Below are 17,469 nucleotides of genomic sequence, written 5' to 3'. Positions count from 1 at the left end.
TATGGTGATTTTCTGAGGTTTCAGGTCTGATTTTTTAGGCTTGAATTTTGAATTGAATAAACATATGTTTGTTCAAATTGTTGCACAAAGGGTTAAAGAACTTGTGGTGTGGCTGTGTGCAAAATGAATTCTGTATTTCTATTGTGAAGGTTCTGCTCAAGGATTGTTGAAGCATAAATCACTCTCATAATAGAGGTGACTTCTAGTGACTTGTTTTTGATGAGTGAGATATGGTCCTGGGATGTATGGAAATAAATGTGTTCACCTATGTAGAATGAGACATCTATGATTTGAGTTGTGTGTGTAATATGTATAGAAAAATTGAAAGTATCGAAACCTAGATGCCTCATCTTGGTTACTATATTCTATGTATCTGATGTATACTTCACAATTGAAAGGATGTCCATTGGATAAGAATTTTTGGGAATTGAAAGGATATATTGTTCTTGATTCCAGTTTGAAACATTTTAAATTAGAAAGGAGGTATTGAATTTAATCAAGTTTATGATCTACAATGTAATGTCAAACCAGATTCAAGAAGCAACACTCAAGGTGCAATTAATGCATGCTTGGAGCACTAATGATCCCTCAAACTATCACTTGCTAAATAGTTTTCAGAGATGGAGTGGTTGCTTAATTAAAATGATTCCCAAGAGGGATCATTTTTCCTATACTCTTTCTCCACTTTGTCTCTTAATTAAGCATAAATATATATCGTGAGAGATGATACTATGTTGAAAGAGTACTAGACACTTTATGAATGAACATTTTTACATTGATCAAAAACAGACGCACTGTCAAAGTATTCTTCACATTAAGATCTTGATCAAGAATAGTCACTTCATAAACTGTATAAACATTTTGAATGTAATAGTTTTTAAGGGAGAACAATTCTATCTTTTATAAATATTCATATTAAATAGCTTTTGATCTACCATGAGTTTTCAGACATTGGATATTCCTGATCTTTGCAATCAACTAAAGGTATTTATATATTTTCATGTACATCAGAGTCTTTGATATACACACTGTAGTCATAGCTGTTGTTCGAAACGACTCTGTGAAACTGATGAAAGCTAATGGATGACTGATTACTTGGTTCTTTAATATATATGTATATATATTTTTTTTTTGATAATCTGGCCATGCATGTGATAGAACGATAACTAAAGGCTGATGTAAAAAACGCGAATGAAAACGATAATAACGATAATACCTGTGCAAGAAGCGGCGTCTCTGTGCTGTCAGCGGTTTGGTAGAGCCGGCAATTTGCGTTTGCTCTGAAGAATACGTGCCCAAACGAAAAAAGATAAAGAAGACAACGTAAATCGTCACTATAATGGAAAGACGTCGAGAGACTGGCGCAAAGAGAAACGGAAAAATCATAACCGACCCGCTCGACCAGTAGAACACCCAAGTAAATGTACAGAAGTGACATCGAGACATGCACGGAGGCGTTTTTGGTAATTGTGGTATCATATTTACACGGACGCATCGCGACGTGATTGTTTTGCAAACTGTTTGCCACCCATTATAACCTCTTTTCTTTATATTTTTTCGTCTATACACCTTCGTTTTGATCATGTTAAGATAACATAGCCTTCAGGGCGAACAATTTGCAATGGCCGACGATCCTCGAGAGTTAACCTGAAACCGACACGATGTAAATGAATGAAAGAACGTATATGAATGAAAATATGTGAATAAATGAATGGAACGAACTTGTCTCATTGAGTAGCGAATACATGATTCGTGATCATAAAAGCGCGACAGGGCTTGTTTCTGCGAAGCGAAAATAAAGGGAGAGAACAGAGTCTTTACTTTGCCTACCATGCTGTTCACAACACGCTTCAGATAATACACATATGTGGGACACGGATAAAAAAGCAGAGAGCGAGACGAGACTCTTGTTCAATTCTTTTCTTTTCTTTTTCCTTGAAGCGTTTCGTTCAACTTTCCTGGTCTTTCTTCCACTTCACGTGGTCATGATATTTTTAATTAATATGTATATAAGGAAATGGCGAAGAATCTTGGACCAGGAAAGCTCTGATTTATTATTTCTTTAACCTTCTTCCGCCCATCCTCTGTACTTTTACTCTGTTAATTACAAATTAAACGAAAATAAACACATTACAGTACTTACAGTAGTCTTCATATAAAGTAATCACATTTGAAGAATATAAGGTGAAGTAGATGATAAGACATATTTCTTATCTTTTACACGAAAGTAATTACAAAATTTAAGATACTGTCAATCAATCCCATTTAAACAAAATTCTCATTTTATTTGATCTTGGGATTAAATATAAGTTTCTCTCACCCCCTGAATATTTTAAAAATTCCAATTGTCATAACATTACTTAGGCTCTTGGCGTTTCACAACACTTCGTGGATTCATCGCTTACTTTTATAAGATCTATAACTTTAATTTAGAAGATTGTTCCCTTTTTCAACTGTCATATTAAAGAATCACTTCCATAAGTGATCCATAGCTGATCATTTATCTAGAGAATAAGTTAATTGTAAAATTCTCCAGATAACGCAATTTATTACAGTTTATTATAATAATGCATTAATTTATGCGACACAAAAATTTCAAACTGTTGCTTAAGAAGTGGACCAAGAGGTTCTGTACTTTTAAGGTGCTTTCTGAGATATTTAGACATCAATAGCAGTGGAGCAAGTGCACAGACAGAGGAAGCGACGGTAAGAAAGGCAAAAGATTGCAATGAACGTTGTTGAGATAAACCGAGAGCTCTAAATAGAACACTGACCTGGCGAGGCTTGACCGGTGGTGGAGGACGAGTGGAGGGCGCGAGGGCTGCGGGTGCTGCCGTAGTTGGGGGCTGTTGATGAAGTGAGTGTTGAGGCTGCCAGGGCAGCCCTGTGCGTCCCAATGTTCCCTGCAGTTGCTGTTGCACCTGTTGCTGAGCCTGCTGCTGGTGCTGCAGTTGCTGTTGACTGCTGTTGTGCTCGACTGTTGGCGTAACTCGAGGAAGCGCCGAAGCGACTGAAGAAATCTTCCGAACTGTCTGTGAAATGAGCGACTGATTATTCGGCTCCTATTTTTTCGGTTCAGTTAATTTAAACTAGGACTCTAATTTTCGTACGTGAATTCAACGATAAAGCTTTGAAAATGCCTAATAAGTTGCAGATATTATATAGACTGCAAATGGCTATAATGAACATTTCTATTTTTATATTTGTAATAGCTTTATAATTTTTCAGTTATAGTTTGGAGATTTCATATTTTAAATTTCTCATAAATATATAAACATCTGCAGTCTAATTCTAATATTACAAGCTACTTTGAGTCATATATTAATAGTGAATTGGGATTACTAAAGTCAATTGTTAGGAATGACGACATTACCTGACTTAACAGGCCAAATTTCAAGAAGATACTTGAGAACTGCTATTGGTTGTTGGAAATCCAAAGGCGGCCCGTTCTCTTCAGAATGTAGCATTAAAACTGGTCCGAAACAGACTGCTAAACTTGCTGGTGACATCTTATTACACTGTGATACTACCATTGCCAGATGGTCCAGCAAGTAGATTAATGTACACTGTTGAAGGAACAATTAATTATTATTTTCTCTAGGTATATGAATGGGATGTTTGAGATTAGATACTTACCCTGTTCACCTTTGGTAAACAGTCAAGTATACTGAACATGAGTTTTGCGTTGCCTTGTGGATCATCCGGTAGACAGACGGCCAATGCATCAACCATCATCTGATAGAGACACCTCGTGAAGAGTGGTTCTGGAAGTTCTCGCAAGTAATCCTTCAGTACACCTAAACGATAATTATAAATTACCATTACAATCAAAGTGTATCTCCTACATTATTATTATTATTAATATTAGAAATAATTATTAAGGGAAGTTTACCAGTAATCACGTTGATATCTGGTACATTGTCAGGCGACAGGTTCACTGAACGAGCATTCCTTTCAAAAGCCTCCCTAAGTATCCTTTTTTTCGTAGCTGATCCACAGAGCCTGTATAGACCTAAGCCCCCAAGTTTTCATTGACAAACTGTCCAAACTCAACAGTATAGAAATTGAACTTTGTAAATGGTAAAAACATATCTCACCAATGATGTCAAGACCTCTTCTTTCAACTTCTTCGACACAACGCCATACAATTATGGGCACATTTGGAACACCCATGGCTAGGGCGGTAGAAACACCTCCAGGAACTCCACCAGTCTTGCTCTCTCGACTCACCTAATCCAAACCATCATCATTTTTCAAATTTATATATCGTAACTTCAAAATTTTGAACTTACCACTGTGTCAAGGTCAACTCCGAAAAGTGGCGCCACTCTGGTAGCCAGAGATATGACTGGGAGTCCTCTCCTTCGGAATGTTTGCTGAGCATCCGTATATCTCAGTCTTAGATAAATTGTGCCACGTGGTTCGACTTTGACAGCTAGCTGGTGAACTGGTGATTCTTTCAAAAGGGTCGCCAGGTGCACAGATCCTTTGTAACAAAGCTTGTGCCTGTACTGTGGATCCCAGGAATAGACCAGCAAGTCTAACTGCCGGTTGCCAACGAGATCCAGCTCGAAGGTTTCGTCCCAGTCGAACATTAAATCGCCAGTTCGCATCACTGTCCTCGCCTTGTGCACCCTATCGCACTCCAACACGCAGTAAAGGTCTCTCAAGCCGCAACTAGCTGTTATGTTATCCAAACAATAAAGATATTCCGCCATTTATCAAATTTATATATGGTAACTTTAACCCTCAAGCTTTGATCCTTAAAGGTTTCTGTAAAAGGAATAGCTCGAGACTTAAAGACAGTACATAGTACTATCGAACACTTTCTAACATTCGAGAGTGTCAGGTAGTAGGAATCACTACAGATTTAAATTAAAAATAATTGAATTTTAAATAAAGAAAATAGAATAAAACAGAAATAATTTAATTTTGCTAGATATTATGTTAATGCGAATAGTGATTGTGCAGTGGAAAAATAGTCTAAGGGATGTGCAGACTCCCGAACGTACCTAAATTAGGCTGACCTGATGGTGTGGAAGGAGTAGTGGCCGCTGAAGAGGATGTTGTTGAACGGAGGCCACGACCTGCCAGAAGATGGACCCAAAGTAGTCCACTAACACCACCCGCCAGGTCACCACTGCTGGTTTCCCCGAGCGAGCTCAAAAGAGAGCTAGTCGAGCTCGGAGTTCCCACAGTCGGAGGTTTTTCTATCTTATACTTAAGGAACTCTGTACAAAAGACATTATGACCTTAATTAAACTTTTTACTGTCAAAATTGACTTTAATACTCACCTGCAGGATTAATATCTAGCAGTCTTTGATCCTGAGTTCTGGTAGGTGTGGGGGTAGGTATGCTTCGGGTGGACTCCAGGTCTAGCAGGTTCCTGATTCTTCTGACCGACGTTGCCCTCTGGGTGGTGGAGCTGCTCAGTGACGGTTTCTGACTCGTCAAGGACGTACGAGCACTGGATGCAACCGAGGCCGGTCTTGGGTTCGCTGTTCCACGATGACACGTCGAGCTGATCGCTGTCGATGCTCTTAAGTTGGCAAGATTCACTTGCTGAGCAGAGGCTGATCTTGTTGACAAACGATCCAGCGTGCTGGACAATGGTCTGTACGTCCCATAGCTTCCATATTCACCCTAAATTTTAAACAAATTAGTCAAAATTTAGAAACTGATCTAAAAAGTTTATCAAAAAAGAATGTAATTTTTAATGTATGTTATTTACTTGATTTACAGCTGCGTGGATGTTCTCTGCGCTGTAAGTGTAACGTGGTGGTCTAGTCGTAGTGGCTCTAATCTGCTCGTACAATGCACTGGTACTCGGCGTTCGACTCAGCCATGCTCGGTACTCATCTGATGTGAACACACTGGGTGATGACGGTATTCTTCCTGACATTCCAATCAATAGAATTCTCAATTTTATGTTCAAAATACTAGAATCGACTCGCTACTTGAATTTTAAACTAACCTCTATCGCGTCTAATGGAAGGTAGTTCGGGCGCTGATAGTGCTCCGTCACTATCTTCCTGATCTATTAGTCCAGATGCTACTGTGCTAAGTCCAGACCTGAGACCTGGTTGCTGGGGCAACGTTCTGCCACTACGAGGCAACGAATTCGATCTCAAGCCTAGAGAAAGCATAACTTCAATTTTAAAGTCTGTTCACGATCACACATGAGGAACTAACTTTGTTAAGATGCAGAAGAAATAACTAACCTGAGGAACTCTGACCAATCTGTGATCTCGATAGGGTGGCAAGATGCGAGACAGCGCTACTCTGAGGCGGATTGTTCATATTGTGCCTGTAGTAATAATACGCCGACTTGGGCGAACTCGAACAGGTTGCTTCAGTGTCTGAAGCATAATCCAACGACGGTCGGTGCCTCCTGGTTAGGGTACCAAATTGACCTTGTCTCTGAGTAGTCGACGTACTGTCTCCCTGAGTGCCATATCTGGTGTTGTATCTCAACGCAGATGTTCCTGTTAAAGAAACGTCACAAAATATGAGTCTAAAGTTAGGAAAACAGTTGCGTAAATGATTTTAGTGGAAAGTGACGGACCTGACTTCAAGCTGGATCTAAGAAGAGTATGTCGAGCTGGAGTGGTGATACTTGTGTAATCAACGCGAGGTAAATGTTGATCTGAACCGCTTCTAGGCATAATTCTTCCACTTCCAGAGTGTTGGCCATAACCATAATGCGATGGCTGAGTCTGACTAGACAATCTGCTGCCAACCGACTGCATCCCTGCGCCCGTGGACATTCGACGACCACCATTTGAGGGCATAACTGGCCCCGTGTAGAAGGAGTGTACCTAAATTCAATCGAATTAATTAATTTATGTTCCTTCTTTTACAATTTTCTTTTATTTTCCTTTCATATCACAATCGATTATTCGTATCACACTCGATCTGTATTTTTTAATAGAAGATATTTACGTTATCTACACGGATAGATTAGGAAGTCGATTGTGATTAAAGGAAAATATAATTAGATATTGCCATCATGATTGATAGATCTTTCTATATAGATTATAATACACTTTACATAGAAATCCACATATCACTATGATGGACTATGACGACCACGGATCGCCACGAGAAGAGACAATACTCAGAAAGAAAGAAAAAGAAAGAACGAACATACAGAGCAAAGCTTACAAGGCAACAAAAAGTGGAATTATGTTATAAGTAGCGACGGTTGTTTTGTTCCACCTGGACATTGAAAAGTATTTATTGTTTTTGTTTAATTTTCTATTATTAAATCTTTTACATTGCTTCTTCTTCCTAATATTATGGATATATAGAGTATAAATACTTGTCCATTGTCCAGGTGATGCACGGTGCAGGGAATTGCTGCATACACAAGTCTAGATATCAAGAAAGAGTTAGTGGTTTCTTTACCTTTGTGAAATCCTGGTTAATATCAACGTAGCATTCATTCATAGAACCGATTAGTCATGTGAAACACGTGGTCGAAACACGAGCGAGCTGCGAACCGTCTACTCTCTAAGTCAATTTCAGACAATCTTTCAAGCAATTTAATAAAAGAAACTCGTGGTATTTTGTTTTATTTAGAAGGGTTTGAAATCGAGACGGTGCACAGCATTACTGATCACTATCAGGAGTGTCTCGAGTCATTGCCACGAATTCACCACTTTCTTATTCGAATCGCTATCGCAATTGAAGACAGAGAAGGGCAAACAAGTGTCAACTTGGTGCAGACAGGTATATGAAAGGGTGCTCGATCCACATCGTCTAGAACATCTATGTGATCTATATTCAAACGCAGGTGGAGATTTAATAACAAAACGCCAAATTGTACATCAAGATCTTGCATTCTTCTCTAATATCGTAACTTTTACGGTGGTTAAACTCCCTTTCCTATATCTTCCTTGCAAAGTTTATCAATATCAATTTCTCCTATTTTCTCAATCTTAATTCTTGTTTGAACTTTATGTAATCGAATGTTTTTCATTTAATAAAACCTCGACCTGCGTCAAAGTCCCGAAGAGCAAGTAAAACATTACACAGGCTTACTTTTTCAGCTAAACTCTCCAAAGTTTTTGGATATCCACGCTCATAAGGCTGGAAGTGTTGCGTCGTAGAGGGTTTTGGCTGATGTGTGATAACAGGAGGTGGTGGTGGTTGATACGACCAGTGTCCCTCCGGTCTGGAGTTGTAGTATAGGTCACCGTTGCTGGAACCTAGGTCTTGACTGGAGCCTAGACCCGACAGACCTAATCTAGACCGGGAAGGTAGCATCTCACGACCGTCGCCACGCCTACGACTGCCATCCCTGGAATCAAAATACAAAAACTGTATCAACTTATGATTACAATCAACAAATGGAGTTTTAATTAGATTCTAATGGAACTTACAATAGATCAGTCCAAGCAATGTGGGTAATAATTAAAGTTCCCAGGATGTGAATAGCAAAAGTTTGATAAATATTTAAATAAGTCTTTCATCGTAAACTTTTTTTATATTTAATTATTTGAGAAATAACAGGCTTGTAATTATCTCGGAAATCAAACAAATATTATTGTTACTTTAAAAACTGTAAGAAAATGACGAGATTAATATTGGGACTGAGAAAAGATCTCCTTCTCTGGGTAGCCATATTTAATTCCTATCTAGAATTGTTTATTTTTTACAATTAGTATAGCATATGTGTACATGTATATGTAATTTCACAGAAGATGTACTTGTAAGTACCAGTAGAATTCTAAGTATATTTGATACTATAAAATATTTTTGAGATATAATTACCTGACGTGGTTACTCGTTGCATGGTCGCTCTCATCTTCATTTAGCTCCCTCTTGATCACCACAACCGGAGGCGCTTTGTGCTCGGTCTGACGACTATGTGAGACTGGCTGGTGCTGGCCATGCCTAGTCGCCAGGACGAGCCTCCTGGGTATCGACATAATGATCACGACATCGTCCAGGCTCATGTGCGTCACATCGACCAGATTCACTGCTAGGATTTCATCCCCAACCTAAATAAAACATATTTTTATATAAATTATTTACATAAAATATTATTAAATTTAGAAATAATTATGATTAAAAAAATAAGAATCTTTCCTTTATACATAGAAGATAAAATAAGAGGAATATTCTGAAAGAAAAGGACTCATAGATTTATGTTAAATATAAGCTATCAAATAGTAGATTAATTTTTCTTTTTACGAATTTATTCTATTCATTGTCTTGTAAATCTTCTTTTCAAATAGCTCCTCATATATATTTTGGAGAAGAAATCAGTGAGTCTCATGATTTTCATTCCCACAAGAATAAGTGCAGTAAGTGGTAAGCTCAAATTGGCTATATTAGAACTGCAATTAATGATTCAAAGAAAAAGATGCTTCCTAACCTTCAGGCAGCCGCTGTTGTAGACTGCGGTCTCCAGGGCTATCCTCGAGATAAAGACACCGTCGTTTCTGTCGACGCCATTGCCTTCCCGTATGTACAACCCCAGCGTCTGGCCTGGCCTTTTGATTATCTCGACAAAGTGGATGGGATGCTTTGGATCCTAGAACATCATAGAAATAATAAAATATTTCTTATAAATAGTACTTCAAAAGCATTATGGGAAAAACGGGAAAATTTGTTGGTTAAATTTATTGCTTCATTATATAGTGGCAACTAAGTTATGAGCTAATAAATTACTGTCTTAATATTGGATTTTTTTGTGTTCAGAAGGAGGTACGTGGGACGAAGGTCGATATTGTGCTTTTTTTAGATGACGAAATGGCGATAAGAAGATATATATGGAATAAAAATTCTCTTCCGGCATCTTAGAAGATCATTTTTTAAGTTTAAACTTTTTTTACAAAGATCTTTTATATTATTATAGCCTTTAAGGAATATTTTTCAAGTTTGAAGCTTCTTTCATTGTCATGTTATTAGTTAGGAAATTGAGATTTCGTCTTCATAGATGAAGAAATAGGTTTAATTTTTCTTATCCAATTGGGAATTTGGTATGGTGTCACACCTGCATAGCAATGAACTTCTTCGCCGCCTCGGACGCCTGTCTGCCCATCTGTCGTGGCTCGATGACTCGGACGACCATCTCACCCCTTCGTTCGACAGCTTCGAGGGCCGCTGCTGTCGAGGCGTCATGATCGTTCTCGACGGTCTCGATCTGTTTGAAGATCTCTGTGCTGATTCCACTCACCTGCAACGACAGGTCCTTCCACTTCAACCAGCATGTCATGAACAGGCACTCCAATAAAAAATATTCCATGAAACTGTTCCAATAAGCATTTCTAAAAAAATATTCTCCAATTCATATTATACTTCTAAAATTTTTGATATTAATATTATAAATTTTAATATTCCAAGAAAAATATTTCTCAATTCCAATAATTATTCTTTTAAAATATTCGTCAACTAATATATTTTTCATAAAATTGTAATTTCAACATATCTATAGCCTAAGTATTTCTTAAATTCTCTCTGTTCCTTTTTATAATGGCTATAGATTGTTACATATATTGTTGTTAGAGTTATTGCTGAACAGCTTCATGAAAAAGGTAAATTGGCCTGATAGTTTCCTCTAATCTGATTCTCTTTTCCTGTTGCTTTCCTCTGTCTACTCTCATTTTTGAAGTAATTGGGTTTATCAATTGCTTCCTTGGAGACCTAATCATCCCCTTGGATCAGGATATGTTTGGTCTGGAAAACAGCAGGATATCTAGCTTTTCCTATGGGACATTGTAAGGAACCAGGATTTTAATCTCTTTCATTGACAAGAAGGTAGGATAATCAGGAGAAAAAAGATAAGATTTTAGTACATGTATATAGATTGCTGGAGAGCAAAAATGTCATGGAAGTCAGTACCTTTCTGAAATCTCCCTGAATCACCATGGGGGGTGGTTCCTTGGGGCGCAACTGGTTGGCAGGTGCTTGCCTCCCAGGACTTGCGCTGATGTCTGTCACTTCCCCCCGGCCCTCCTGCATCAAAATTAATGTACAATTAGTTTCACTTTTGTAATCTATTTTGTATTATTAATTGCTTGGGCAAGCTAATAGGTATTCATAAAATTGTATAAATTGGAAAAATAAAATTTGGTATTATAATCAGTATTACTTCTTTGCAATACTTTTCATGTAACCGCGCTATTGATTTGGAACATAATGTAAGAGTAGCGCTATTGTAAGGATTTTTCATCATACAGGATTCCTGACTTCATTATGAAGACGCTGCAAAGCTATTCAAAGTATCATAAATGAAAAACATAGGAAAGTATAAAGAAATTTGTTGCGATAAACAGAAAGGAAATTTCTAATTCATGTCATAAACCTAGGATCATGTGTCTCCCTAATTGATCCTCAATAAAATCACGAATAATCTTGGAAAGAAATCAAAGGAAGTTTCGAAGTACTAAGAGAAAAATTACAGGGGGACGAAAATAACAAATTGAATTTTTAAAGATAAACATAATAATGGAAAATGAAAATGTTTGGTGCACGAAAGGTATCAGGGGGATTTCCCTATCAGCTTAAAAGCTACAGCAAATCGGGCTAAATGGGAGGGGAATTTTCTTCGCGGCGGTTGCATGCGAGATTCAATCAGTGTGCTGATTAGAGGCTCGTAAAAATTGCAAGCGTTCTCTTTCCCAGCCGGCTTTTACCTGTGAAATTACGGACAATCAGAGATGCACGCGCTTCAGAGGATCCGCCGAAAATAGAAACCGCTTTGTCGGTCACCGATGCAAAGGCGCCTACTCACTACTACTCACTGCTGCCAACCCAGGGCCGGGAGAGATAATAATCAACCCCGTGCAAACATCGGTCTACCATCCTCAATTTTCTCTTTTCTCCTCGTTCAGACGAAATTAGACGGCTTATTATTAATTCAGTTTCCAGAACCACGGATTTAATTGGTTGCTAAATTTTGCATGACTAATTTGGAAATTCTATAGCAATTTGTGATGAGATTGTAAATTGATTCAGATTATAGGGGCCCCCTTCGCCCTATATTTTACAACATTATTGGTAAAAGTAGAGATTCTACAGTAAACTTCATATTTTCCTACTATAGCTAGTAATTAAGTCTTTGGTTATGGTATTTTAGGAATTAAACAGAGTTTTGATATATGAATATGTAGATTGTCTCTAGAGTTTCTATCCCATCTAGTCATTTCTAGGGATAAAAACCTACTTGTATATCCAGTTGATAATTAGAAAACCCCATAGATTTGGTCAATTCACAAATGCACTTTCTATTTGGAAACTGGACCAATTTGGAAATCAAATTGAGCTAAGTATAAAAATCATTTAACCGGTGCTTAAATATTCCGTCAGTTGATCGTTTCTTCATTGGAAGATACTTCACAGTGTATAGTGAATTGCCTCAATTGTACACATCTTGAAACCAATAAGCTACCTTGAGCTGATCAGGGTATGCAGAGGTTCCGTTCAATGCTAAGAAACTGTATGCACAAGTACCTTGATAGAACTCATTAAGAGTAATAAACAATGCTGGGGAATCAACCGCTTGTTACAAAAGCTGCTTTAATTAGAATTAGCCAGAAATGGCAACGTTTCTCTCTTGTTCTTTCATAGGACTTAAATCTCCATAAAGATTCTGCTACTTTGCCATTAATGAGTAATCTAGCTGAGGATGTGATTATATGATCAATATGTCATGGTGTCTTCCTAACTTCTAACAAATTCATAGACAAATTTATACAGTGATTGTTAGTTAATTACTGAGGTTTCTAGGAACAATACCCAAAAATTTCTGAATACGGTAGCATTCAATATTGAAAATTCAATATTAAGAGCATCAATTCAAGAACTTTGAACGACATTGTTAAAGAAGGAAAATTATTTTCTCAATATTACTTCTAGGCCAAAAGTATATTGTATTATATACAGCATCCCAGATAGCATTCCATATAGGAATTCAGATGAGAATCTCAGAGAGTAATAAAGATATTAATCACAAGCTTTAAAATTTTCTCTTCCGACGAATGCTGTCATCCACCGATCAGAACCCAGTTAATCTCTTCTTGTACCTCACAATTTCACCGTTGGTCGCTCTACATACCCATACTTCTATAAATCCCTAACACCATCACTACTACACCCGTATTCTCGCTTCATGCGTATCACATTTACTATCCTCTTTACAAGCATCCTACATCTAGTCTATATCCAGCACGCGAGTAGCCGGCACACGTTCCACATCGTAAGAGCTTCTCTCTCTCTCTCTCTCTCCCTTCGTTCAAAGCAGATCACGCGATCCGGAAACGCACCCCGTGGAGGCATGTGAAGAGCACTAGCCACGCGGCGGAGCCGCACATCCGATCACAGAGGGACAATAAAGACATCCACACTTGCGCGGCCGATTTGCAGCCCCTTTTGTTAGACGTGTCCTCAGGAAGGCCGGCGGCAGCGGCTAGGAGCTCTTCAGCCTTGGTCGTGCAGCCCTCAGCACCCCTCTCCCTGGTCTCAACCGGTGTCCAGGCCCTCTGCTGTTCCTCTTTCCTCCTTCTCGAGGTGTCGAGGTCCGTCGTTCTTGGGATAGTACGTTTATCCATGCGTGCTACACGAACACAGTGAGGTCTACTACAGTGGGGTCGTTACAGACCTCCGACACAACTGGGCTACCGGTCCACCCTAGCACACTATCCGGCCAGTCCACACAGGGAGACCCAAATTAGGCTTCTCTCGTTCGATGGTGGAAACCGCACACGACATCAGGGGGTCCGGACACGCGACGCAGGTACGCGGATTACCTTACGGGAGAAGAAACAGCCCGTATCACCCCTCGAGAACATCCTCGCCTACCCCATGCTGGCTAATATGGCGGGAAGGAGCGCTCAGGAGCGTACGAGGCCGCGCCTGCGCCCCCATGGTCACCACGACACCGGGAAATGGAGTGTGGGTGAGTATCGACCCGATGTGACGTCACCGTAGCCCACCACCATCCTCGACCAAACCTCCCACCCCTGTCTTAACTTACTCTGTCTCTCGCGGTGATTCTCGGTTACGCTGCCGCCCCTCGTTTGTTCCACTCGTTTTATCTCTGTCTATACGTTATAGCTGTCTCGCTCCACCGGCTGCCGGGTTTCTCTGGCTACGTCTACGCGTTCTGCCAGCTCTGTGCACCTTTCTGTGCCGTTTGATTTCTGCTATGCTCTCTCTCTCTCTCTCTCTCTCTCTCTCCTTCTGTGCAGGTTTTTCTTTGAATCGGGATGTGCTTCTTCTTACCGCGACTTTTTTGTTGTCGCTGATTGTTGAGTTTCTTCGATGTGGTGTATCTAGTTTTTAGGTTAGGTTCCACTTAGTTTCTTTGAGATTTTGTTAGGTTCGTTTGCTTTTTCATTTATTACAAGGCTATTGATGAGTGCATTGAGGAGTTTGTGAGATCGAACAGGAATTAAGGAAGATTAAGATTTAGTGTAATATATTAAGGGTTGATAATGTTTCTTGCAGGGCAAAATGGGAACAATTATCGAACAGTCATCGAGGGATATCAAGAAACATATATTGGGATCGTTGAGAGATTCTAATCACCTTCGACTACTAAGAACACGTATCTAATGTGACCAAAGACTAATTCTTTTTCACAATATTACGAAAGGATTCCTTGTACTATGTGATGCAAAATTGAACAGAGTCTTGGAGAATCTCGTGCAGAACAGATTTCTTGCTAATCTGAGAACCTGTTTCTCACCAGCATCTCCTTTCGTCTTGCCGCTCGCCTGATCCAACCTAGACTCTATCAGCTCTTCTTCATCATCCAGAACTATCAATACTCCTTTGTGCTTGGTCCTTTCTCCTCCTCTTCATTTCTCACGATTTACAACCATGTTCCTTCTTCCATCTTTCATACTCGCCTCAGAGAACAGATCCTCGTCATTGATCTTCCCATTATTTTTACTTCGACCCATTTTACCCTGCTTCGAGGATATTCATTTATCCGGCTTTTATTTCGCGATGCAGCCCGTTCTTCTCTAATTGCATCCAACTCGCCGCGTCTCTTGACATCTTTCTACCATTCCCAACAATTCGTTTTATCCACCAGACACGCACACAGAACGGTTGTACAGTTCCCGATCCCCTGTGTGCTTCTTCCTTTATGTAAGCCATAAACGCTTTTCTCTGTCTGCATTGCTATTCTTTCCAACTTTCCTCACCGCAAATCCTGCCTCTTCTCTGGCTGTAAGTTGCTTATTCCTTCAACTGCTGATTAGTTGCAGCGCTGTTTGACTTTACAGAGAAATGGTCCAATCCTAGTTCCTCTGTCTGCCAACTTAACGACACACAAACGTTATTATTTGAATGTTGTCGTGGGTCCTTTGTCTCTGGTGTTATTTGTAATCTGCTTGTTTAATTAGGGGAATTTATAATGTCACAAGTTAGGCAGATCCTTATTTTAGGATCTTAGTCTAAAGCCGAAAAATTTTGTTATAACGATATACTGGTTTTGGTATAGTAATCTTTGCTATGGTAATCTGTAAAATGGAACACAATTAAGGTAATCCTGGTATCTTTATAGCTTTTAAAAATTTGGTTGATAAATTTGTAAGTCAGGTCCTTCCTTCATTTAATTTCTGTAAAAGTTGAGAATAAAAGATCATTTATAAAAAACATATTGCCATATGTTCATTCATACCCTTTGCTGCAACTTCTTTTCATCATCTTATCATGTGCAGAATCTTAGCTCTTTCTATCTTGGTTCCGCTCATAATTTTCCATTTCCTTCGTCCAGCCAGCTCTAATCTCCGATTTCTCCACCTAACCAACCCTAATTCTCACTGTCTTCATCCTGTTTCTCCACGTATTTATCTCTCACGTGGCTCCTTGTCCCTCTATCTGGCTTCTCCTCCGTTCTTTCTCCATCGAGCAACTCCTACAGGGTTCGACAACCCCCTCCACTATAAAATCTCGTCGTCTCTCGCCTCTGGCGAGGAGGTGCCATTGCTCGTACCCGTCTGCACGTAGTAATGTTACCCGTGACGGAGGTGCTGATGGTGGTAACGGTGGTGTTAATGGTGGCTGCGCTTCCAAGCTGCAGGAAGAATGCCTGTAATGGCGCTAGGGGACCTCACGTTAATGTTTCGCTTCTCTGATTGCAACCGTGTCCCTTTCACGAATTCTGCATTCATTGGTAAGGTCCAGGTTAATCGTCTAAGGTCCTAGGTTCTTGCTTCTTGTGACAGATCTATTTTGTTTTCTGTGGAATTATTTTGGAGTGGAATTTGGAGGTTAGGTTTGGGAAATTCGCGTATGAATGCGAGAATAGATTTATTTATGCTATTGATGATGTGTGCAGAAGCAAAGCTCTGTATTTGGAAGATTTTTCTTCTAGTAGCAAATTCTTTTGAAAGCACGACTACTGATGCATAGTAAAATATAACCATTTGTTATCACAGTATACAGTAGAAAATACTCGTTTATCGTTAGATATACAAGAGAATATGCTCATAACGCTTACGTATGGGTACACAGATGCACGGTGGAATATACTCGTACATCTTTAGAACCATAGTGGAAAATACTCGTTTGTTATCAGACACACAGTTGGATATACTCGTAAAGCATAAGCGTGTGCCTTGAAATACACAGTAGAAAACACTATACGTCGTCAGACGCACAGTGGAGTATACTAGTAAGGCATAGGCGTGTGCCATGAAACAGACAGTAGAAGACACTATACGTCGTCAGACGCACAGTGGAATATACTCGTGAGACATAGACGCGTGCCTTGAAACACACAGTAGAAGACACTATACGTCGTTAGACGCACAGTGGAACATACGCGTGACGCATATGCGTGCGTCACTGAGTACAAACGTATTAATAAAGGGTATTACAACCTCGAACTTTGCTCTTTTTTTAATCAGTGAATATTAAACTATGAAGTTAAGAATAGAATGCTAATGAGGGAATTTTACAAAATTCCTCTTCCATAGATTACGAGTAGATACTAGTGAATTTTAGGATAATTATTTGTATCGAAATATGAATATTCACATATTTCAACAAAGCGTTTTCGAAATCACGCGGAACTGGATTTTGGGTCAGATACAAATCGAGGTCGAGCGAACACTCTGGAAAGCAATTCTCTTCCATATACAAACTCTGGGAACCAATTATTTTCTCATTATCCTTGCTCCTGGCAACCCGTGACGCAGCCAGAACAAAAATGTTGTCGTTTCCTAAAATAAAACGATGAAAATAAAACTTCTATTTATAGTTCATTCAGAAATTACTATATCTTCTCTTATATTTATGGGACCAGAATCACCGAAGTTTATTTAGGAATTTGTGTCATTAAATTCGTCAAACAGAATCAATAAATACCAAAATTCATTTAGAAATCATTGTACCAAAAGTGTCACTCAGAAATCACTATATCTTCCATAAGATCGCGTTCAACAACCTGGTGAATTGTCTTAGAGGCAGCCATTAATTTTTTTCAGTTTGTACCGAACAAGCAC

At 39.1% G+C, this 17,469-nt stretch overlaps 1 protein-coding gene across 3 annotated transcripts in view; it reads right to left on the bottom strand.

Annotated features, from left to right (window-relative positions):
* The window catches only part of RhoGAP100F (Rho GTPase activating protein at 100F), a 63,297-nt gene that overhangs the window by 12,772 nt on the left and 33,056 nt on the right, over positions 1–17,469 (bottom strand). Inside the window, exons 4-20 of one of the 3 annotated variants that reach the window (XM_033329537.2) lie at positions 10,853–10,966; positions 10,005–10,187; positions 9,384–9,542; positions 8,777–9,006; positions 8,045–8,303; positions 6,567–6,819; positions 6,223–6,486; positions 5,976–6,134; positions 5,733–5,896; positions 5,296–5,644; positions 5,013–5,231; positions 4,293–4,681; positions 4,098–4,230; positions 3,893–4,012; positions 3,637–3,797; positions 3,374–3,566; positions 2,775–3,028 (exon numbers count right to left, since the gene is read on the bottom strand). In XM_033329537.2, the coding sequence (XP_033185428.1) occupies positions 2,775–3,028; positions 3,374–3,566; positions 3,637–3,797; positions 3,893–4,012; positions 4,098–4,230; positions 4,293–4,681; positions 5,013–5,231; positions 5,296–5,644; positions 5,733–5,896; positions 5,976–6,134; positions 6,223–6,486; positions 6,567–6,819; positions 8,045–8,303; positions 8,777–9,006; positions 9,384–9,542; positions 10,005–10,187; positions 10,853–10,966 (3,603 nt within the window). Of the gene's footprint in view, positions 1–2,774; positions 3,033–3,373; positions 3,567–3,636; positions 3,798–3,892; positions 4,013–4,097; positions 4,231–4,292; positions 4,682–5,012; positions 5,232–5,295; positions 5,645–5,732; positions 5,897–5,975; positions 6,135–6,222; positions 6,487–6,566; positions 6,820–8,044; positions 8,304–8,776; positions 9,007–9,383; positions 9,543–10,004; positions 10,188–10,852; positions 10,967–17,469 lie in introns of all 3 variants that reach the window. The other 2 variants (XM_076625406.1, XM_076625408.1) reach the window with 2 other exon arrangements.

Source organism: Bombus vancouverensis, chromosome 16, assembly GCF_051014615.1.
Source record: "Bombus vancouverensis nearcticus chromosome 16, iyBomVanc1_principal, whole genome shotgun sequence".
In the NCBI taxonomy this organism is placed as follows: Eukaryota; Metazoa; Arthropoda; class Insecta; order Hymenoptera; family Apidae; genus Bombus; species Bombus vancouverensis.
This window is presented reverse-complemented; position numbering and strand designations above follow the sequence as displayed.